General features: G+C 46.8%; 1 protein-coding gene across 1 annotated transcript in view; it reads right to left on the bottom strand.

Moving 5' to 3' along the window:
* The window catches only part of LOC310789333 (protocadherin-15-like), a gene marked incomplete at both ends in the record, with an annotated part of 198,913 nt that overhangs the window by 1,954 nt on the left and 171,892 nt on the right, over positions 1-25,067 (bottom strand). Inside the window, 4 exons of the mRNA XM_083650951.1 lie at positions 1,632-1,808; positions 3,626-3,714; positions 6,539-6,754; positions 18,585-18,712. Coding sequence (XP_083507077.1) covers positions 1,632-1,808; positions 3,626-3,714; positions 6,539-6,754; positions 18,585-18,712 — 610 coding nt within the window. The remainder of the gene's footprint in view (positions 1-1,631; positions 1,809-3,625; positions 3,715-6,538; positions 6,755-18,584; positions 18,713-25,067) is intronic.

Here is a 25,067-nt window from a genome sequence, read left to right as displayed (position 1 = left end):
ATGAGATCACTGTAGTGCCTGAGGTCTGTCAGAGGGGACATTGTCCTGGGGTGGTGGGTTAACCTCATGCCATAAGCGAAGGCCAAAGGCACTGCTGTTTTCTTCTGACAGGGTGAGAGAAGGTGCCCTGGAAGCACTTTTTCAGTAGTACTTTAACAGCAAGTAGACACGGCGTCTCAGTGGTCAAACAGTATTTTAGCGCACTGCCTTTGATAGAGACCCTGAGCCGACAGGGACCGGCTCTCCATCCCCAAACAAGGAGAATATAAAATGCACCGCTGGCATTTCTCCACCCTCCTCCTGGACCAGCCTTGGAGGCCGAGCGAGGCCTGACGGGGGGATGATGGATTGATGGAAATACGGCCAGCTCCACTCTCACTTTCTCCCTCCTTAACTCCACTCGTGCTTTTCCTCCCTTACAGGCTATCCTCCCCTTTCTCATGCTGCCATGACAGACCTGCTGCCCCTGTGGGGAAGTGAAGCCCTCTGGAGAAAAAGCATCGGGTGGAGACAGTCAAAGAAAGTGCCAACGGGAGAAAGAGAGAGAGAAAGAGAAAGCTATTTGCTGACTCACGGATATGGACAGAGGGTAAAGGGAGACTGTGGGGATGCATGCAGCACAGCAGGGGAATACGAGGAATCCAATCAGCTGTATATCAAGTTAAGAATCCAGTCAAGTGTATATCTAGCAATCAAGTATGAGTAGAATCCAGTGTATATTATCTAGCAGACATAGGGCCGAGTTTGGTCCATGTCTCAAACAAGTCCCAAGTCATTTTGTTTTGCACGTCAAGTCAAGTCAAGACAAGTCACAGGTTGCAAGTCAAGACAAGACAAGTCACAGGTTATGTCAAGACAAGACAAGTCACAGGTTACAGTATGTCAAGTCAAGTCACAGGTTATGTCAAGACAAGACAAGTCACAGGTTATGTCAAGTCAAGTCACAGGTTATGTCAAGTCAAGTCACAGGTTATGTCAAGTCAAGACAAGTCAAGTCACAGGTTATGTCAAGACAAGACAAGTCACAGGTTATGTCAAGTCAAGACAAGTCACATGTTATGTCAAGACAAGACAAGTCACAGGTTATGTCAAGACAAGACAAGTCACAGGTTATGTCAAGTCAAGACAAGTCACAGGTTGCAAGTCAAGACAAGACAAGTCACAGGTTATGTCAAGACAAGACAAGTCACAGGTTATGTCAAGTCAAGTCACAGGTTATGTCAAGTCAAGTCACAGGTTATGTCAAGTCAAGACAAGTCAAGTCACAGGTTATGTCAAGTCAAGTGAAGTCATTAATTAATGCAAGTCAAGTCCCAAGTGAAGTCACTTTTTTCCGCCCAAGACACTGCAGTCTTACCTTCCTTTATGAAGTTTATGTACATTTGTAAATTGTTTGTAATTGTCTGCTTTATAAAATCAACCTGCCAAGGGACTACACAGGGAATCTAGCCTCTGGCTATAATCTGGCATATTTACATGAAAATGTTCATTAATACAAGTATGTATTGTCCCTGTCCCTAAGTGTATAGTAATCAAGTCTGAGAAGAACCCAGTCAAGTGTATAATAATCAAGTCTGAGAATAATCCAGTCAAGTGTATACTGTATCTAGTAATCAAGTTCACCCACTCACTTGAAGAGCTCCTGGCGCGAGATGGCCCTTTTGGTGAGCGGGTCAATGGCGTAGATCGTCAGGTCCGACTTACTGTAGTCCTCCAGCGAGCTGCCATCGCCATGCCGACGTGGCCCAATGGCCTCCACGATTACCTTGGCACCTGGGATCTGGTCCTGGACGTAGCGCTCAAGAATGCTGAAATGAACGGAAAATCATATAATCATCCTATATAATGCAAAGTGTCTGTCTGTCTGTGAGCAGAACTGTGTTCGGCCACAGCTATGCCATTTTACGTGTGATCGGGCTAAAGTGTAAAGAGCACCCCTGCACATTCTTTTATTAGGTATTAGGGCCGATTAATTGCAGATTAATTGCCAAATACACAACTTGGTCATGCTGCACAACGGCTACGCAGCCTCCACCGAGCTCCCGCAGTCTGCCCGTCTGTCGAGGCGAGTTGAAGCTGTCAGAGGAGAAACGTGCAACAACATTTATGGGGCTGGGGAACAAACAAGATGCGGAAATGTCTGTCCACAGCACACAGTCCATACGGGTTCTGGTGTGCAGAGAACCCGACATTTACACTCCATACACTGCACTGGATGGGGATTCCGCTTTTATAATGAAGGCAATAAAGGCATAAAATGATAAAGCCAATTCTAGTCTAGACTAGATGTATTGCACGGGACAAAATTCAGATTTACATTGATAGTTCAAGAAGAGGGTTTAATTTTTGGCACCTCTTTGACAAAAGCAATATGAGAGCCACCGATCTAAGTGCTCCACTCTGGCAATGCTTGTCCCAATAGGAGCAGTTTGCTTCTCCACACTGGACCGTTGGCACCACAAGGCTCAGATGATCCATTACAGGCGGAGAGAAATCCACAGTACAGATTACAGCCAATAGAGGAGAAGGTCTCCGTCTGCCTTTGCCAAGGTGGATAAACACTTTGAGCACTCAGGTAAAATGGCCCTGGAGCATCACCAGCAGAACCGGAGACCTCTCCAATGACATCATCACAGCCAGGAGCCCGACCATGACTGATGTGTGTGTTGTTCAGCCTAAAGAGCAGTGTGACTTGTGTGGCAGAGGCACAAAACAACAATTAATACCCATTTGCCTTTCACGATTGACGAATTAGGCTAAAAGCTGTTCCCCTCAAGAGCTGCGGGAAGAATATATCTCTGTAAATGTCAATCAATCATTCATTAAATTAGACTAGGGGAAATAGGCTCTAGACTCTAGAGCGTAGAGGATAGAGTCAACTGTCTCATTGGATAATCTGTTATTTTAATTCAATGGTCAATAGTTATGCTGGGGGCGGGCGATGTGAAAGGCAAACTATTTAATGTCTACCTTATTGCCAATTCATGTTGTTTTGCATCAGTTGTTTGGCACTGCAGGGTAGACATCACACCAGTCCTTCAAAAACAATTCTGTATGCAAATACATGTGGCCGGGCTGTGACGCCACCTTGAACCAAGTTCACTTATTCAATGCCACAGTGGGTGAAATACTGCATAACACCATGCAGTCCACTTTCTGCACTGTCTTCTTCCTGTGAGCAATTGTAAACAGTGAAATGTGTTCTGAATAGCCAAATCTATCTGCGGGAAGTCAATTACCAAAAGGAATCCTTCTAGACAAGGTGTTCGTTCTCATTGGAAGGCAAGGACATGCACTGGAAATGGTACATTTCATAGAGAATACTTGTATAAGATTTTGTTGAGTAGGAAAAGAGACAGGCTGACATGAACTCCCTGAAAACTCTAGGAATCAGAGAAAACCTACAGTATAAGAGCAAATCTGTCACACCTGGTGGCGACAGTTATGGAAATAATGTTTTGCTGTCCATGTCATTTGCTTGCTCCCCTGTATCTTGGCAGAATGCTGTATGTGAAAATGAGCCCAAAAGACATACTCCTCCCAACATGTGAGATTTAATTTCTTCTCATAACAGGGTTATCTTGGTTTTACTTTCAGATTTCAATCACTCTGGATGCTGCCTTACCTAATCAGCTCTTCCTTATTCTCTTCAATTACAGTGGGCGGGACATTGGATACAACAACCTGCATGTCCAATGCATTAACCACTGAAACCTGGGAGGCAGAGAGAGAGAGAGAGAGAGAGAGAGAGATGTTTATTAATTATTATTATTATTGGTTAATTAATGGTTATTATTTATTGGTCATGCCAATAAAGCCTCTTTGAATTGAAAGAAATAGAGGCAGTGTGATCAGTGTGTGTGTGTGTGTGTGTGTGTGTGTGTGTGTGTGTGTATATATATATATATATATATATATATATATATATATATATATATATATATATATATATATATACATACTGATTGTACATTGTACAGTTGTCCATTTGCTTGCTACTCTCAGTTTGGCCAACTGGTCCTCATGGTTCCTACCGTGGGCCAAATGAGACGCCCCTAATTGCCTGCTTGCATTGATGCCATGTGGGGTCTAATTCTGTTGCCACAGTAAAGTGCAGAGGCAACAGCCTCTGTGCTCTGCAGAGGCAACAGCCTCTGTGCTCTGCAGAGACAACAGCCTCTGTGCTCTGCAGAGCACAGAGGCAACAGCCTCTGTGCTCTGCAGAGGCAACAGCCTCTGTGCTCTGCAGAGGCAACAGCCTCTGTGCTCTGCAGAGGCAACAGCCTCTGAGCTCTGCAGAGACAACAGCCTCTGTGCTCTGCAGCCAAATCTCCCATGCGGCTCCTGTGAAATTAGGTTTCCCAGTGAAAATTAACGAGCGCTATGGTGAAGCACTCACTGCTCTCACATCCAGGCAATGTCGCAGACCCTCCTTCTGTCTCATTAGAGGCTTGTTAGCAGGGCTTTGTGCTTTGTGCAAGATCCTGCCGGAACAGGATCCGGCACCTCGCGGTTTTGGAATACCGGCGTTCCTTCCGGTACTTATGTTGTGGACACGGCACCACTGGTGGGAAGAAAGTTTTTGTCATTGTTGTTGTTGTTGTTGTCTGCAATGTGGCCAACTTCTACCTGCATGAAAATTGCATTGCTGTCGTTTCATTATTCGCTGACATTGTTTCGTGCATTCAAAATAGATAAAAGTATTTGTGTTGAATATTAATGTGTAACTATACTCGAGCCAGAATTTGCCTGGTAAATAGTTGAAGCCATTGCATTTTCCTCGATGTGTTTATGTAGGCTATATACGTAAGGGATAATGTATTGTGAGCCGGTGATTACTGCCGAAATAATGACCGACAGGTGAATGATTGAGCCCGACGCGCAGCGGAGGGCTTAATCATTCACCTGAAGGTCATTATTTCCAGTAATCACCGGCTCACTATACATTATCCCGCTTAGAACACGGCCTACAACTAAATTATTTCAGTAATCTGACAAAAATAATTATTCAAATAGATTTTTTAATAGCGTTTTCAACGACAAAGCAGTTTCATTCGTAATTGGCACACAAGACACCACAGCTGCAACTGGTTGGCCTAATTAGTAGTGTCTGCAGACAAAATGCTCTTATCAACTGATTAATCCAGGTGTGGCAGAGCAGCGGTCGGTTGTCGAGAAATAATGACCGGTGAATCTTGTTGATTGACAAATCAGAATCGAGTATTCAAGAGAGCCGTGTTCTAATGTAGGATATCTCACAGCCAAGTATGCGAGCACAGCGCAGTTATATCCCTTACTGCACTACTTGAAAGGCAGGTTTGTAAAAAAAGAGCCTCTGCAATCATGAAATATTGTTATAGGTATTGGTAGGTTATAAGTATTGTTATGGTAGTGGGAGCTGTAAGGTCATATAGTCGGCCATTGGGCTGTTACTGTAAGTCTACAGTAAGCTATATAGCTGTACTGATCGAGCACCACTGTGCCTCCAATGCACTTGTTGTCTTGATATGTCCGGAACCTTTTCCCTTCCAGAGCGACTCACGGGAACACCGGCCACTCGCTGTTCCGCGGCACCTCATCATTTACAAATCAAGCACTGCTGGTAGCCCGACATATTTCACGGAAACACAAAATGCATCTGCCCACACACAGCCAGCAAGGATACGCACTGAATTGGGTGCAAAACTGAGGCCAATCAGAGCGCGTGGGCGGGGTTATTTACTGGAAAGAGATGATCCACAGAGAGACAGACAGACAGACAGACAGACAGATGTACACGCACTGACGTTACCCAGAGCAATTACGCAGAGCTGAAAACACTATAGACTTTAATGAGATCATCAGCTAGCAGCAGAGGGTTCAGTTGGGTACACAAACCACATGGTGGCTTCTGTGAATAATTCAAGGGACTGGAAGCTGGAGACAGAGAAATGTGCGTCATCATCATCATACGGCTCGATGAATAAATCAGTATCAGGACAACTGCACAGAGGTTTCACTGAAACCAATAAACCGTCACCGGCAGTTTTTCCTCTGTGTGTGTGTGTGTGTGTGTGTGTGTGTGTGTGTGTGCGTGTGTGTGTGTAGTGTACATGTGTGTGTGGGCATCCACTGATGCTTTGACAGATTCATAGATGGAGGAGGTGAAGCAGGGGAAATGGTAAATCAGGCCTATTGATATTACAGAATCGACCATGACTCAATGAAGCCAGAAAGCTCTTAACAAGGCTTTAGTTGATCAGTGAATAGCAAACAGACGATCTCCCATTCACCTTCAATTATTCATTAAAAGACCTGTTGGGCGGCACATAATGTGAAATCACTGTGCCAAGTCAAGGACGGACTGTGAGGGAGGCTCGTGATGCTGTGAATACTAGCATTTTTTTTCTTTTAAATCAACATTAATATTAATGCACACATTCACCGTGCAGTGGGTCAATTTACACACGGACAAAATGAATGTACAATTTCCCCACATTGACCATTGTCGGTACATAATATATGAAAGTGGCGCGCCGTTACGACGCTGAATACTCACTAATACTTTGACAGTGCTGCTGAGACCTTTCCCGTAGTCGTCCGTGGCGACGCACTTGAACTCGAAGTAGGAGCGGCGCATGTTGCGGTACATGATGGCGCTCTTGATGATGCCCGTGAACGCCTCGATGACAAAGGGGTCCTGACCTTCTGTGGTGGGCGGGATGATCAGCCGGTACTCGTTGAGACTGTAATTCCCAGTGTCCACATCGGTGGCCTGCAAATGTCACACACACACATGCCCACAGAGACATCATATAAGTGTGCACGCACAGTCGCACACACAACACACACACACGCACACACAGACGCGTGCATGCATACAACACACACATACAGTACGAGTGCCACAAAAGAAAGTGTCAATGTGAAAAATAGCAAAAGGAGTTTAAGCGCCAATCTTATTGTTTTGTCCCTTGAGGATCCAGCGTAGTGATGTTAGTCAACCAGCAGAGGGAGAAATGGAGTTTTAATATTGACAGAGGAAATACAGAGTGGGTATCTCACAGGCTGTGGCCGGGCCGTTCAGCTCACACACTGGCATCAATTTTCAGAGTGCTTGTCTACGGTGACATTGATGAATAGGAGCAATCTTTCTCCGCCCTCCCCCTCCCACCCCTCCAGGTAGTGGCAGAGCAGGGGCGTGGGGTGGGTGGGTGGGGTTTGGGTGCGGGGGGAGTAAGATGCCAATGTGCTGCCTTTAAATCAAGAGAGTGAGACATCCTCCTTGGGTCGACACAGCGTTCCCTCATGATATACCAACACTGTTTAGGGGAAACCTTTCAAACAATTATGGAAGATTAAATGGACTCTGGCAAAAAAAAAAAAAAAAAAGACTTTGAGTTAGGTTTGTTTGCAAACTGCAACTCATGTGTTCCCACTTCCAAGTGACACCACTGAGAGCCCAGAATGTCAACTCCAAGGAAGGGGAAAAGGCACTGATCCTGATGGCTTACATATAAATCACCCCGTAGAACACCAGAGAGTAAACTTGCACAAAAGCCTTGAAGGTTTAAATTGGTCTCCTTGATGTCCGAAAAGATAACTTTGTGATGTAATAAACAAGAAGCCGAGGAATCAAGTAGCTGACATCAAGTGACTCGACTCTGTCAACACAAGAATTCTATTTCTGGAATGGGGGCAAACAAGTGGCACATAGAGCAGAGTGTAATTATGTGTTCGTCTTGCTGAAGTGTTTTCTGCTTCACTCCACTCTTCCAAAATACTGGAAGGGGACTTTGACCACAAATTAGACGAACCTATCTGTCCTACCTATCTACCTAAACCTATCTATATTCAACCTATCTGTCCTACCTACCTATCTACCTAAACCTATCTATATTCAACCTATCTATATTCAACCTATCTACCTAAACCTATCTATATTCAACCTATCTGTCCTACCTACCTATCTACCTAAACCTATCTATATTCAACCTATCTACCTAAACCTATCTATATTCAACCAATCTGCCACCGGCAGGGTCATTTGCTTACACCCACCAGTCAGCCAGTTATTGCTCAAGACTATGTGGGTTAGTCAAAGGGAATCCTTATAGTGATCACCTTGGGACGGGTCAAATTGATCATTATAACAGATTTTTCTCTTTTTCTTAATGTTATTGACTTTAAAAATCCATAGAGTAAGTTAGGCCTCCAGCTGTTTCAAACACAGCGGTCTCACGGAGACAGAGTGTGGGTGTGCCATCTCTCCACAGACTCTCATATACAAACAGACATGCACAGAGTATCGCTGCTGTATCTCGTTGGCTCATTTTTGGCAGTTTGTAATTAAAGAAAATAATAAAATTACTGTAGTTTTAAACACTAGAGCGCGCTAGGCCTCGGCCACCCTGCAGCTCGGCTGCTGCGTGGCCTCGCCTGCTCTATTGGCATGCGCAGTGTACAATTGCTCAACTTCGCATCACTGATGACATCACTCACTGATGACATCATCGAGTGCTCGAGTGACATCACTGATGTCATAGACATTGTGACATCAGTGACATCACAACTGCTTAAGTGACCATCACTGATGACAGCATCGAGTGCTCGAGTGACATCACTGATGATGCCATAGACATTGTGACATCGTCAGTGACATCATTACTGACCAAAATCATCACACAATGTGACCAAAAACGTGGGACAAAAATCGCAGTTGTGCCAACGCGCCGACCTCCCTCGCTGCTCGACGGCTCCCGCTTCCCAGCTCCCACTTGGGGACATACTGCATAACTGTATGACATCATCAGTGATTTATGACATCCTCACTGATGTCATAGACTAAATTGTGATGTCATCATCCTTCCCTGCTGAGGTTATAAAAGGGACGACTTGGCTAGGTAGCTTTCACGTTAGGTCTCAGTGTTTAGATATGTCTATTGCCAGCTGTCATCTCCTATCTGAAGAGCATTTTCGATGTCCCATATGTCGGGATGTGTTCACTCATCCAGTCACCATACCATGTGGACACAACTTCTGCAGAGCCTGTATCACTCAACACTGGTGTGATGCTGCGTGCCAGTGTCCCATGTGCAGGAAGACGTTCTACATGCAAACGCTGCACGTCAATACGTTAATGTCTGAGATGGCTGCTCAGTTCAGAAAGTCAGTGAATAGTAGGCCTAAGACAGAGGCTGAATTTCAGAAAGAAGAAAATGAAATTCAGAAAGAAATCCAGCAGATAATCCAGGAGAGACAACTGAAGATTCGGGAGATCAAACACTTACTGGAGCTCTTCAAGGAAGATGCAGACAGAGAGATAGCAGACAGTGTGCAGGTCTTCACTGCTCTGATGCAGTCTGTGCAGAAAACAACAGAGAAACAGGCTGAAGGCTTCATCGAGGAGCTGGAACAGGAAATCTCCGGGCTGATGAAGAGAACTGCCGAGGCGAAGCAGCTCTCACACCCTGAAGACCGCCTCCTCCTCCTCCAAAGCTTCCCATCCCTGAACACTCCTCCACACACCACGGACTGGACAGAGGTCAGTGTGGACCACGCATCATATGGGACTGTGAGGAGAGCTGTGGCTCTCGGGAAAGAGATGGAGAAGATGCTTGCTGATGTTGTTGACCTGAAGAGGGACCAGCAGTATGCGATGGACTGGATGACTGGAGTGAAACAAGTCAATCATGATCATGGTTATGTAAAAAAGAATTTCCCAGACAACCCACTCTCTTTTTCTTTTAGGGAAGACTGACATCAGGAAGACATCACACTGAGCCCTAATAGGACTATATGGTTGACTGACATCAGGAAGACATCATACTGAGCCCTAATACTGTAGGACTATATGGTTGAGGAATGGACATCTCAAAGCTCATGCTGGTCTTGCTGGCCCCCTCTCTCTGAAGACAAAGAAGGTGTTGGTGTGTAATGCCGTTCAAAGGCTGGACCCAAAAATGCAGGAGACGGACACAAGGAAACGTTTGGATGGGATTTCAGCACTTCTGAGAGCACTTGATGACTGGCCAGTCATCACAGGATGTTTGCACTTTCACTGAGAAACTACCCAACTTCATGCTTCTTTTGTTTTAAGGTATTACTGCTCTGTTTGAAATACTGTTTGATCTCGTATGGTGTCTTGATACTTTGCTGCTTGTTTTGAACTGTCTTGTAAGGTGTCCTTGTGTGTTTTTGAAAGGCGCCGTCCGCCCATCTTCTTCTTCTGTGGTGTTTTATGGCAGTTGGCATCCTTTATGTTGCATTACCGCCTCCTTCTGGATCCATCCACTGTTTCCCTACATTCTCAAAAGGCGCCAAATACATTGCAGGTTTTTCAGGTCTTCACACTCACAGAGCCATTGTGACATCACCATCCCTTCCCTGCTTCCCACTGATGATGTCATTGGTGATGACACAATTGCTTGAATGACATCACTCAAAGCATGCTCAATTTCTATTTTCTAGTCACACCAATAGTGAAAAAGCAGCAGGTCAGCGATGTCACAATACTGTAAATGTTAATATGTTACTGCTTACCTTCCTGTTTGTACATTCAGATATCAGCCTTATTTGACTGTTTCTGACTGTACTCTCTACTCTGCTTACCTTTCTGCAGTGTTTATAACTGATTTGAAAAAAGAAGCTCCACATATCCCCAAATGTTCTTGTCTCGACTTGTTTCAGTGAGAGAAGTAGCTAATTGCACCGCTAATCAAGCTAGCAAGCGAAACACATTTCACTTATACGTACTTCGCAATAAAAGTTAGTTTGTCAGCGGAAAACGTTTAATTTGAAGGAGTCGTGCAGGAAATGGAGTTAAAAGTTCCAGGCAACTTCCAGGACGCAGCCACCAAAAATTCATAGTTCAGGAACAGGCCTTCGGAGGGCAGTATGTGAATGACAGAGGCGCCATTCTCCCTAATAGAAGTCACTGTACGATCAAAATGATTAAAACGCTTTATATTACGGTAAAAGTCACATAATGGGGCTTTAAAGGAACAGGTTCTCATGAATTGGATGGCTTGTTTCTTTCATCCACAGCACTGATTGAACTTGTCTGAGGCATTATGTCCAAGCGAAAACAAGGGCAACTTCGGCCTAGGACCACGAGCGTCTAGTAACCAGGCGACCTCATGCAACTCAAGCCCATTCGAGGAAACTACATTATTCAACAGCTCAAGTTTTGCACTGATGACATCACTGATGACATCATCACTGTTTCAACAGCCCAAGTTTGGCACTGATGACCTCACTGAAGACATCATCACTGATTATGTCACCGTTATCCATTCCTGACTGACTGATGAATGAATGCCTGACTCACCCCAAAACCCTTTCTCTTGACCACGCACTGTGCAGGCTGCGCACATGGTAAAAAACGAAAGGTCGAATAATAACAAGAATCAAAAGAAGAATGAAGTTAACGTCGGATGTACAGTAATCAGTCAGATTTTTTCTAAATATAAGAAAAGCCCACAGCATGTCACAGCTGCTGCCTCCATGTGCTGTGTGCATGTGTGTATGTGCATGTGTGGTACACATAAGACAAGCTCATCTTTCAATATGTCACACACACGCACACACACAAATGTTCCAAGACTGACAATATTCTTAATAGCCACTGAGCCTACCTGCAACACCTACCTGTAACATCTGACCCAACCTCTAAGATTAGACCAAGTGTTGACAGAGTGGTTTTCACATCATGTTGGTTCAGAGTGTAAATGACGCCTGCACTAACACCTCCTACACTAACACCTCCTGCACTAACACCTCCTACACTAACACCTACGCCAGACATATGATGTGTGTTTAGTTTACAGAGGATACCTATACTGTCTGTATGTCTTCTTGTGTGCCTTGGGGAAATAGGCCAACCCCACGCTCAATAACAGAATTGTCAAATGCAGGGTAAAAGGTAATATTGTGATTAATTGAGAGCATCTGAAGCTTTCCTTTAGAGCCTTGGCGAGCTCGGTGCACCGCTCTCCAGTGTATTTGACAATTTGCATGTTGAGATATTTTTCCAAGGCAGGCATGCGAGCGTGTCGACATTACCGGCTCGCTCATGATCAAAGTAGCGATATCATTCTAATGCATAAATGCATGCATGTATGTCAAACGCAATGCAGACATTCCAGGTAGGCATTGGAGGCGCCGTCTCTCTCTACGGGTTTGTCTTGTATCTGAATGTCATACATACATAAACACAAACACATGCACACCCACGAGCACATACAGACACCGTGGAGCCTTCGAGGCAGATAATCAGACATGTCCTGCCATGCCTCTGAACAGATTGGGATTATGCCGCTGATCCCACCTGCTCGTTGACAAGGCAGACAGTGGGGAGAGTGTGACTGAGGGAGAGATGGAGGGGGCGATAGTGAAGGAGAGGAAACAGTGTGGCAGGAAGGAGTGTGTGACTGAGGGAGAGGTGGAGGGGGCGACAGTGAAGGAGAGGAAACAGTGTGGCAGGAAGGACAGTGTGACTGAGGGAGAGATGGAGGGGGTGTTAGTGAAGGAGAGGAAACAGTGTGGCAGGAAGGAGTGTGTGACTGAGGGAGAGATGGAGGGGGCGACAGTGAAGGAGAGGAAACAGTGTGGCAGGAAGGAGAGTGTGACTGAGGGAGAGATGGAGGGGGCGACAGTGAAGGAGAGGAAACAGTGTGGCAGGAAGGAGAGTGTGACTGAGGGAGAGATAGAGGGGGCGACAGTGAAGGAGAGGAAACAGTGTGGCAGGAAGGACAGTGTGACTGAGGGAGAGATGGAGGGGGCGACAGTGAAGGAGAGGAAACAGTGTGGCAGGAAGGACAGTGTGACTGAGGGAGAGATGGAGGGGGTGATAGTGAAGGAGAGGAAACAGTGTGGCAGGAAGGACAGTGTGACTGAGGGAGAGATGGAGGGGGCGATAGTGAAGGAGAGGAAACAGTGTGGCAGGAAGGACAGTGTGACTGAGGGAGAGATGGAGGGGGCGACAGTGAAGGAGAGGAAACAGTGTGGCAGGAAGGACAGTGTGACTGAGGGAGAGATGGAGGGGGCGATAGTGAAGGAGAGGAAACAGTGTGGCAGGAAGGACAGTGTCACTGAGGAAGAGATGGAGGGGGCGACAGTGAAGGAGAGGAAACAGTGTGGCAGGAAGGACAGTGTGACTGAGGGAGAGATGGAGGGGGCGACAGTGAAGGAGAGGAAACAGTGTGGCAGGAAGGACAGTGTGACTGAGGGAGAGATGGAGGGGGTGTTAGTGAAGGAGAGGAAACAGTGTGGCAGGAAGGAGTGTGTGACTGAGGGAGAGATGGAGGGGGCGACAGTGAAGGAGAGGAAACAGTGTGGCAGGAAGGAGAGTGTGACTGAGGGAGAGATGGAGGGGGCGACAGTGAAGGAGAGGAAACAGTGTGGCAGGAAGGAGAGTGTGACTGAGGGAGAGATAGAGGGGGCGACAGTGAAGGAGAGGAAACAGTGTGGCAGGAAGGACAGTGTGACTGAGGGAGAGATGGAGGGGGCGACAGTGAAGGAGAGGAAACAGTGTGGCAGGAAGGACAGTGTGACTGAGGGAGAGATGGAGGGGGTGATAGTGAAGGAGAGGAAACAGTGTGGCAGGAAGGACAGTGTGACTGAGGGAGAGATGGAGGGGGCGATAGTGAAGGAGAGGAAACAGTGTGGCAGGAAGGACAGTGTGACTGAGGGAGAGATGGAGGGGGCGACAGTGAAGGAGAGGAAACAGTGTGGCAGGAAGGACAGTGTGACTGAGGGAGAGATGGAGGGGGCGATAGTGAAGGAGAGGAAACAGTGTGGCAGGAAGGACAGTGTCACTGAGGAAGAGATGGAGGGGGCGACAGTGAAGGAGAGGAAACAGTGTGGCAGGAAGGACAGTGTGACTGAGGGAGAGATGGAGGGGGCGATAGTGAAGGAGAGGAAACAGTGTGGCAGGAAGGACAGTGTGACTGAGGGAGAGATGGAGGGTTTAAAAGTGCTCCACCTGGCTTGCTTATCAGAACACATTTGAGTTTCTGCTCTAAGCTGTCTAGTGTGCTGTACTGATCTGTTTTACTCTACTCTACTCTGCTGGTATAATTGGTAAGTTTAGTCTGACTTTTAGTAGCTTTTCTGTATTTTAAAAGAAAAGTGTCTTGTGGGCTCTGATAATCAGCTGACTGGTATCAGGTGACCTCTTTCAACGACTCTCTGATTGCTGTGAGGGGAGGAGTACCTGTAGTTTAAAAGTGCTCCACCTGGCTTGCTTATCAGAACACATTTTTTCAACGACCCTCTGATTGCTACACCTGGCGTAGGCGGAGCTCTGAGCCCCTGCTGAACGAGTATTTCTTAGCATAGTCAGTCTAAAGCGGCAGCTGTAAAGCGGCACGAAGCCTCTGGCACTAAGACTCCCGCAGAAAGACAAGACTTGGCACAAAGACAAGGGAGTCTTTCTGCGGGAGTCCATCGCGGGGAGGCCAGAGCATAGGCTTTTTCTACTTCTCTTATTCTCACTTCTTATTATAACTACTCCTCTTCCTAACTATGTGTTTTCTCCCCATCCCTGTTGTAGCTTCAGCCCACAGACGCCGTAGACACGGCAGCTTCAGGTGTAGTATCCCTGGTAATCTTTCCTACCTTAAACGCACAACTACTTCTTTTACCATAGCCGGAGGTCTCTGGAACTGTCAGTCGGCGGTTAAGAAAACTGAGACCATCTCGGCTCATGCTCTATCTCAAACCCTCCACTTCCTAGCTCTCACAGAGACCTGGATCATCCCAGAAAACACTGCTACTCCTGCTGCTCTCTCTGCTGCTTACTCCTTTTCGCACACCCCCAGGCCTTCTGGCCGTGGCGGAGGCACTGGTATCCTCCTCTCTCCCAAATGGACCTACACTGTCACCTCTCTCTCTCATCTGTCTATCTCATCTTTTGAGTCCCATGCAGTTGCCGTATCCCTACCCATCAAGCTCAACATTGTGGTAATCTACCGCCCGCCTGGTCTGCTTGGTGACTTTCTGGACGAGCTGGACACCCTCCTCTCCGTCTTTCCTGAGGATGGTACTCCACTCATCCTTCTGGGAGACTTCAACATCCAGCCAGTAACCTTACAATCTCTGCTTTTCCTTAACTTCTTCTCATCCTTTGACCTTTACCTCTCTCAATCTCCTCCTACTCACAAAGCAGGGAATGTGCTTGACCTGGTCTTCACCAGATCCTGCTCCACCTCTAATCTCACTGTGACTCCTCTTCCTGTATCCGACCACCACTTTATCACCTTCTCCCTTCCCATCCCCCTCCCCTCCTCCCACCCATCTCCCCCTCACTCTACCACCACCCGACGCAACCTAAAAACTCTCTCACCCGACTCCCTCTCTTCTACCGTCCTCTCCCTGCTTCCCCCTGCCGAGCAATTTGCTCTCCTGTCCACTGATGAGGCTTCCACCACTCTTCTCTCCTCTCTCTCCTCCGCTCTTGATTCTCTGTGCCCACTCACCACTAAGCCTGCCCGATCTTCTCCCCCTTCTCCTTGGCTGACTGAATCTCTGCGAACTTTTCGAACTGAGCTTCGGGCAGCTGAGAGAAAATGGAGAAAATCACATCTCCCTGAAGATCTCTCTTCCTACCACCTTATCCACTCCAACTTCACTGATGCTGTCTCCAAAGCAAAAACCTCCTTCTTCATCTCTGAAATCCAGTCCTCTGCATCCAATCCCAGTAAACTGTTCTCCACCTTCTCCACGCTCCTCAACCCTCCCTCCCCTCCCCCTCCCTCCTCCCTCTCTGCTGATGATTTTGTAACATTTTTTACTAAAAAGGTGGATGACATCAGCTCCTCCTTCCATCCTCCAGGCACCCTCACTAACACTCCTGACTCCAATCCTGCTTCCCGGCCCCCTGTCCCTGGATTTCCTTCCTTCTCTCCCCTCTCTCCCGATGAAGTGCTTAAACTCATCAGCTCGAACCGAGCCACCTACTGCCCCCTCGATCCTATCCCTTCCTCTCTCCTCCAAACCATCTCACCTAACATATCTCCCTTCCTCACGACCTTCATTAACTCCTCTCTGTCCTCTGGTCTTGTTCCGCCTGCTCTAAAGACTGCAAGAGTCAAGCCTCTGCTTAAGAAACCCTCCCTTGACCCTACCGCTATTCAGAACTACAGACCTGTCTCTCTCCTCTCATTCCTTTCCAAAACCCTTGAACGAGCAGCGTCCGAACAACTTTCTCTCTATCTCTCCCAAAATGACCTCCTGGACCCTCTGCAGTCCGGTTTCAAGGCTTCTCACTCCACTGAGACAGCTCTTCTTGCTGTCACAGAGGCCCTTCACACTGCTAAGGCCTCATCCCTCTCCTCTGTTCTTGTCCTCCTTGACCTGTCTGCTGCCTTCGATACAGTCAACCACCAAATCCTTCTTTCCACTCTGTCTGACCTAGGCATTTCAGGTTCTGCACTCTCCTGGTTTGCTTCCTACCTCTCGAACCGCTCATACCAGGTCTCATGGAGAGGGTCCCTCTCCAGATCCTGTCCTCTTACCACCGGTGTCCCCCAGGGCTCAGTCCTGGGCCCCTTACTTTTCCTTCTCTATATCAGATCTCTTGCCTATGTGATCTCTTCTCATGGCTTTTCTTATCACTGCTATGCTGACGACACCCAGCTTTTCCTTTCCTTTCCCCCCTCAGACACTCAAATCGAGGCTCGCATCTCTGCATGCCTCAAAGACATTGGCGACTGGATGTCTGCCCACCACCTCAAGCTCAACCTTGGTAAGACAGAGCTACTCTTCCTCCCAGGAAAAGACTGCCCTCTCGCAGATCTCTCCATCTCCATTGACAACACCACTGTGCTTCCCTCCCAAACAGCTAAGAACCTTGGGGTGATCCTTGACAACCAGCTGTCTTGCTCAGCCAACATAGCTGCTACGGCACGCTCCTGTAGGTTCTCTCTCTACAACATCCGCAAAATCCGTCCCTTTCTCACAAGAGAAGCGACTCAACTCCTGGTCCAGTCTCTTGTCTCCTCCCGCCTGGACTACTGCAACGTGCTCCTGGCCGGCCTACCTGCCGCCGACATCCGACCGCTTCAGCTCATTCAGAACGCTGCAGCCCGTCTCGTATTCAACCAACCCAAATTCTCTCACGTCACTCCCCTCTTCCAGGAGCTCCACTGGCTTCCCATCTCGGCCCGCATCAAATTCAAGACACTGGTACTGGCCTACCGGGCAGTACACCAGTCAGCTCCCCTGTACCTGCAATCTATGGTCAGGTTCCAAACCTCTCAGCGCTCCCTTCGCTCCTCCACCAGTGCAGGTCGCCTCGCCCCTCCTTCGCTACGGGGGCTCAAAAGTCGCTCATCCCGATCTCGACTCTTCTCGTCCCTGGCACCTCAATGGTGGAACGAGCTTCCACCTTCGGTCAGGACGGCTGAATCACTGCCAATCTTTCGGAAAAGACTAAAGACGCACCTTTTCAGGCTCCATCTGGGCCCTTCTTGATCTAACTTCGTTCTCTCTCTTTCACCCAAAAAAAAAAAAAAAAAAAAAAAAAAAAACTAACCTTAACTTGTACCACTAACCTAAACTTGTACCACTGTTCCTTCAGAAGTTGTAGTTATCACAGACTGTGCTCCATAGTAGATTGCTCTATTGCTGACATAAATGTGTTATTGTAAGTCGCTTTGGATAAAAGCGTCTGCCAAATGACGTAATGTAATGTAATGTAATGTAATGATGGAGGGAGTGATAGTGAAGGAGAGGAAACAGTGTGGCAGGAAGGACAGTGTGACTGAGGGAGAGATGGAGGGAGTGATAGTGAAGGAGAGGAAACAGTGTGGCAGGAAGGACAGTGTGACTGAGGGAGAGATGGAGGGGGCGACAGTGAAGGAGAGGAAACAGTGTGGCAGGAAGGACAGTGTCACTGAGGAAGAGATGGAGGGGGCGACAGTGAAGGAGAGGAAACAGTGTGGCAGGAAGGACAGTGTCACTGAGGAAGAGATGGAGGGGGCGATGGTGAAGGAGAGGAAACAGTGTGGCAGGAAGGACAGTGTGACTGAGGGAGAGATGGAGGGGGTGATAGTGAAGGAGAGGAAACAGTGTGGCAGGAAGGACAGTGTGACTGAGGGAGAGATGGAGGGAGTGATAGTGAAGGAGAGGAAACAGTGTGGCAGGAAGGACAGTGTGACTGAGGGAGAGATGGAGGGAGTGATAGTGAAGGAGAGGAAACTGTGTGGCAGGAAGGACAGTGTGACTGAGGGAGAGATGGAGGGGCGATTGTGAAGGAGAGGAAACAGTGTGACTGAGGGAGAGATGGAGGGGGCGATAGTGAAGGAGAGGAAACAGTGTGGCAGGAAGGACAGTGTGACTGAGGGAGAGATGGAGGGGCGATAGTGAAGGAGAGGAAACTGTGGGCAGGAAGCGGATCGGATGCATTCCCTCACCATGGCTGCAGAGGAAATGTTGAGCAAATGGGAGCAGAATCAGGTACTTTATTTTCTGCAGGTGTCCACATGTTCGTGTCCATGTTGGACACATGCAGGTGTCCATGTGTCTGGAGACATGCACACTCTTGTACGTGTCGCTTATACAGGACATGAGCTGAAAAGATTGCCCAGAGCTGATTTTCTCACCACTATCTTGAGCACAGTGGTGAAGCTCTTGGTGTCTTCTGCCACTCCGCCGATGTAGTAGTCCCTGGAGAAGACGGGAGGCCAGTCATTCTCATCCTGCACCTCAATGAACACCTTGGCTACGTTGGCTGTAAAACAAATGACACCAGAATGCATTCAATCAACTTTATCGACTTGAAAAACTTTATCGACTTGAAAAGATGTCATGTACACCCTGTTTTTAGCTGAAATCGTCACTGGAGCTAGCAGCTGAAATTACAACAACTAGGGTACAACCTTGCTATAGTAACGATTTTAGCTAAAAACAGGGTGTACATTACATATTTTCAAGTCAAATTAGCATCTCAGGGCTTGTGGAGACTTGCATTATGCCAGGTGAGCAGTATGGAAGCACTTTATGTATTCTTTCTGTTGTTTTTTACGTTTTTGCTCATGGCCCCCTTCACACTCAGCAGACAGCTCTCTGTGCCTGTTGCAGCTGGAGTGCAGTTCTCCTATCTCGGTGCGCGATGCATCCAGAGTGCTTTACCCAGTGCACTGACTGTATGAGAGTACCTATGAGGACCCAACTTCAAACAAACAGAACTATCCCTTTAAAGCGTTCGGCTCTTCACTTCGGCTCTGTTCTACAAATCATAACAACACTGTTTTTAGCATTGTATTTGACATCAAATTTAACCCCATAGACAGAACATATATTCAGTAGCTGTTGAAACCCTGCAGTGCTCCGGGGAAAAATTGCCAGGTCATCGGCATACATAAGATGGTTTACAGTACCAAGGTGTTACCAATCATACAACCTGTCCTACAGCCTCTTGAAGAGAGCTGGAGAGAGTAACCCCGCATACCGCACCCCATTAATAATAATAATAATAATAATAACTTTATTTAAAGAGCACCTTTCACAGACTGAAATCACAAAGTGCTTTACAAAGCAAAAGAAAATACAGAGAATACAATATTAAAATCGTGAATAAAGATAGAGGTCACTGAACATAGTGTTCAGGACAGTAAACAATGGGTAGAGCAAAACCACTCACTACAAACGGACCACGTTGTTAAAGTCCCTGGAAACCAGAAATATTTTTTTTTATTATTTAGCATTTTGAGTTCATCACATCACAGGAATATCATCGGCATAGAAATGATATGAGATATCAAAACTGTGGATTAGTCTCCCCAGTGGAAGCATATACGTTCCAAATAGGAGAGGCCCCAGGATCGATCCCTGTGGGACCCCACAGAACAGGGGAGCGGAAGAGGAAACAAAATTATTGATATGTACACTAAAGCTGCGACCTGATAAAAAAGACCTAAACCAGTCTAACGCAGTGCCTGAAATGCACCCAGTCACGAAGCCTATCGATCAGGATAAGGTGGTCCACAGTGTCGAAGGCGGCACTGAGATCTAGGAATCTGGTATTCTCCAGCATCGGTGGACATAAGCAGTTCATTTGTTACCCTCAGCAGGGCGGTCTCAGTGGAGTGCCCCGGCCGAAATCCAGATTGAAATTTGTCGTAGATGTTGTGCATCACCAGCACCTCAGTGAGTTGCTGGGCGACTACTTTTTCTAAAATCTTAGATAAAAAAGGGAGTTTTGAAATGGGTCTATAGTTTTTAGGCACAGAGGGGTCAAGGTTTGGCTTTTTTAAGATTGGCTGGATGGACGCGTGCTTGCCGTAGGACGGGGCGTAACCTGATGACAGTGACGAGTTTACATAGGTTTGTAAAACAGGACCAATAATTGGTAGAATTTAAAAAAAAAATTATGGAATGACATCCAGAGGACTTGATGACGGTTTTAGTTTGCTGATCAGTTTTAACAGATCAGCCAAACTAATGGGATTCAAGGAGTTTAAAATTGAGGGACGACTAAAAGTGCTGGTAGACGGACTGCAGGGGCTAGGGAGATAGCCTGGGTAAACCCATCCCCCACGTGACCTGCTCTCAGACCTGTTCTCAGTCAGCTGGGCACACCGCCAGTTGCTGAAAAGCAACTGGTTGACACGTCATACCCAGCTGTCAGTGCGACTGCTTCTGAAGAAGACGAGAGTTGACTCGTCGAAACTGTCAAGGTAAATAAATAACATCTATAAACCTATGTCTGAACACAAGAAAACACAAACGTCTATGTATAAATGAAGACATGATGAACATCATTGAACTTATGTCCTTAACCTTATCAACGAAGAAGGCCAGGAACTTGTTGCATTCGGCAACCGAGGAACATGGGGGGGCAGAGGGAGGGGGAGCAACCAGGTTATTAATAGTGTCAAAGAGAAATTTGGGGTTATTTTTAGAGGAGGAAATCAGGTTTGCAAAATATGCAGACCGGGAGTCCTTTACCAAAGCATTAAAAGATACTAAGAGTTCTTTAAGATCGAGACCATGTACTTCTAGCAAAGTGGTTTTCCACAGCCTCTCAGCTTTGCGACACCTGCGTTTTAGACGGCGGATGTCTTCCGTCATCCACGGGGTGGCGTTGCAGATGGGTTTAACTCTGGCTTTAACAGGGGCCACTTGGTCTAAGATGGAGAGGCAGTAATCATTAAAAGACAGCAATAGAGTGTCCACGCTAGGGTCACTGGGAAGAGAACGGAGAACTGGTCTGCCGAAGCCTGAGTAATTATACGGGAACGGACCAGACTTTTGGGGCAGGGGGGGTCAGAGGGGATAGAGAGGTTAAAGAGGATGCTAAGATGGTCACTGATCAAAAAGTCTTCACAGTGAATATTTGTGATGTCCAGGCCAAGTGAGAAAACCAGGTCTAATGTGTGACCGCCAGTGTGCGTGGCACCAGAAACGTGTTGCTTCAGGTTGAGGGATTCCATTATACAATTGAATTCACATGCTACATTATTTGAGATATAATTTATGTGCAGGTTGAAATCACCGAGTACCAGTCATCTATTGTATTTAATAATTGAGGTCATGAAATCAGAAAACTCGGAAAGAAATGGACCAGCTGGGCCAGGGGGACGATAAATTAAAACACAATAAAACGGATTTAAACGACCCACTTTAGTAAACTGTGATTCAAAGGTGGAGAAAGATTCAGTGTTCACTAATTGACACGAGAACTCGTTCTTTCGTATAGTTGCCAGACCACCACCACGGCCAGACAGGCGTGGGGTCCCAATAAAAGAGCAACCTATAGGGCATAATTCATTTAAATGGATAAATTCCAAATCACGCTGCCAAGTTTCAGTTATAAACAGGAATGACAGATTTTCCCTAGTGAACAAGTCATTTAGAATGTGGGATTTGTTTGTTATTGAGCGAGCATTTAACAGACATATTTTGACTGGGGAAGTCAGACTGTCATCAGGATTGGAGGTTAACACCGATTTTGATAGAGGAACAGGTGCTAGATTGTCCAAATGAATACCTCTATTTGCTCTTTCACCGTGCAAAAACGGGCATCTAACAGAAATCACAGGTAGAATGGGGAAATTAATTGGAAGGGCTGTAGGTGTTATTACCACGGAGGGGCATACGGGGGCGCTAGCACTGGATGTAATGGGCTGAGGTGGCAACGGTGAAGAAGAAGGAGATACCGGGGATTCTAGTGCACGTGGCGTCAATAGTCAATCACGTGGGGGGCACGTTTCAGAGTGCACAGCGTGTTGTAGATTAGCCTCTAACATGTGGCTACCCCGGCATTACCAACGCCAAAGGGGGTGGAGACTCTATTGTTGCCCCATTTCACCTGCATACTCTGGTTGGCATACCAGTAAAAAACTCTCTCGTAACGGACAAGCCCGTCTTTTATTGTCACACGAACACCACAATACATGCATGCGGCCACAACACGCTCATGCTGACGGTGGCCGGTGAAAAGTGTCCTCTGCATTTAACCCATCCAGGCATGTCCTTTCCTCCGGGGGGCAGGCCAGGAGCAGTGGTCGCTTTCTCGTACAGCGCCCGGGGACCAACTTCGGATGTTGTCGTCACTGGTCGGATGACGTTGATAATCTGATCTTCTGCATGTTTTTAGTGGGGGGGGTTATATACGGAGGAACCCCCTGGGGGAGCACGGGGAGAACATGCAAACTCCACACAGAGAGAAAGTATGCCAGGATACGAATGATGCTGCCAGGCAGGCACACACATCCCTTTGACTCAATTTTAAAAACAGCTTTTGATGATTGACTCGATCAAAGGCCTTGGAGGCATCAATACAACCAATTAAAACAAAAGAGTTCTGCCTTCTATACGTTTCAACAATTTCTTTCAAAGCACAGATACATAAATCGATACTGTGCTTAGCCTTGAAGCCAAACTGTGCATTCAAGTCCAGTGGGAGATGTTCACTTTAGCCATAAATACATGGAAATGTTATTGGGACAGACAAGCACAAGTAGTATAGACCATCATAGTTATTGGGTAATTTAGCTTCAGAAATTGTCATGTCAATAAAGCGTTTTCGTGACCATCAGCTGCTCCACAACTTCAAAAGAGAGCTTGCAGTCACTTCCCAGAGGAAAGAAATATGAAATAATTTTCAAAGGGATCGTGTGCTGGAAAGAAGCACATCTTCCCTAGTTCTAACTGGACTCTTTCCACTGAGACTGTGTGAGGAAATATTTTGATGGAGCCGACAACTTGCAGTCAATAATGAGGAGGTTAATTACGCTTTGATTAAAACACCCCAGTTTTCTCTCTCACTGCCTCTGATGAGTCGATCAGACAACAAACCATGCCTGTTTGCAGACTGTTTACCCAGCAATAAGTCATAACAGCCACACTTTGAGTGGGTATGGCTATATTGGCTGGGCGAAATGATAAAGAAAGGAAGACGAAATATCTCATTGTTGGCCCTGGCTTTTAAGAGAGGTCTAGCTGGCAGCCAAATGGCTGCAAGCCATTTGTATGACTGGGAATAATAATTTGGAGGTTGGGCTAAGGGAAATGATTAACCCAGCGATGACTAGCATTTAGAACCAAAGGTGTCAGTAGTGAGGAGGAGGGGAGGGGGTGGGGGGGGGGGGGGTGCAGAAAATATGCAATTTTAGTCCAACATTTATTTGTTAAAACTGGCTTTGATTTGAAACGCGCATCTTGTAGGCTTAGAAGGAAAGTATATGGCGGAGTGTAAACATTCTTCCCCCTAATTTGTCACAGTTACACCTATGCAGTGTAAAGCATAAATATGTACAGAGAGCAGAGCAGCCCTTCCAACACTGCAGTTTAGGTGAAAAATATGCACTGTCAAAGGAGCACTTTTCTTCTGGCGGCGTACAGAAATGTACAGCAGCCATGTGGCACAGCACAGGAGCTGAGGGTGCGCCAGGGGAATAGGACAAACAAAAACACAGCACATCAAATTACAGTACAGGCACCAAAGCTATGGTGTGAGGCACAGAGGGAGGACCCCGAGGAGACAGGAGGGAGGTCTGCACTTTCTCTATCTCTCACACACACTCTTTCTACTCTCACTTTGGAAAATGGCTATCCTACTCTGAAGATGTCTGCAAATAAACATAACTGCACTGTGTGTGTGTGTGTGTGTGTGTGTGTGTGTGTGTGTGTGTGTGTGTGTCTCACACACACACACACACACACTAAGATGTATGCAAATAAACATAACTGCAGACGCACACTCACACACACACTAAGATGTATGCAAATAAACATAAGTGCACACACACACACACACACACACACACACACACACTAGCATGTATGCAAATAAACATAACTGCAGACACACACTCACACACTTACTCAGATAGATTCATAAAGTAAATAGGTCCATTAAAAGGAGGGATTGGCTATGGCAGAATAAGCTCTTCTTGAGTGCGAGGCCCTGCTCTTTAACATGCATGCGCATGAATCACATGCACGCACATAGTATAGCAAGTCTAGTCCTACTACACGCGGGTGCACAGTGAACACATTGTTTATCAAGTGCGCTTGGACGGTGGCAACCAAAGACAACTTCACACGTTTGTGAGTATAGGCTAATTATCTGAAATAATGGATGACCATCGTAGCAAACCTCTCATAGCTTTAGTTGTTGATCTAGAGAAACGTGGAGAAAGATCTCACCATCAATACGTCCCTATCTTTTTCACGTTCAGGCTGACATGCGGCGCGCTTCCAAATAGTTGCAATGTTTTTTTTTATCAGGGCGTCATGGCCACGGTCGAAAACATAATACAGCATCATCATCATGCACAGAGTCTCTCAGCCACAGCTGCAGCCTGCAGAGCGCACAGACAAGACGCAATGTGCGCTGCTCTGTCACTGGCTCTCGCCCCGGAAGCAGCAGAGTGATGGAGATAGAGAGACAGCGAGAGATGGGGAGAGAGAGAGAGAGAAACGCGCTGCATAAACAACGGGCAGCTAGATCCACATCTGGAGAAGGGTGGGTGTAGGGGGAGAGAGACCACGGGAGACGGGATCGGTCGCAGGCAGGTACGCGCTCCATTGTGGCGGAGCAGATCTCTCCGTGCGTAATACAGGGCACACGCAAGGCC

This window comes from Poromitra crassiceps (assembly GCF_964638095.1).
Source record: "Poromitra crassiceps genome assembly, chromosome: 14".
Lineage (NCBI taxonomy): Eukaryota > Metazoa > Chordata > Actinopteri > Beryciformes > Melamphaidae > Poromitra > Poromitra crassiceps.
This window is presented reverse-complemented; position numbering and strand designations above follow the sequence as displayed.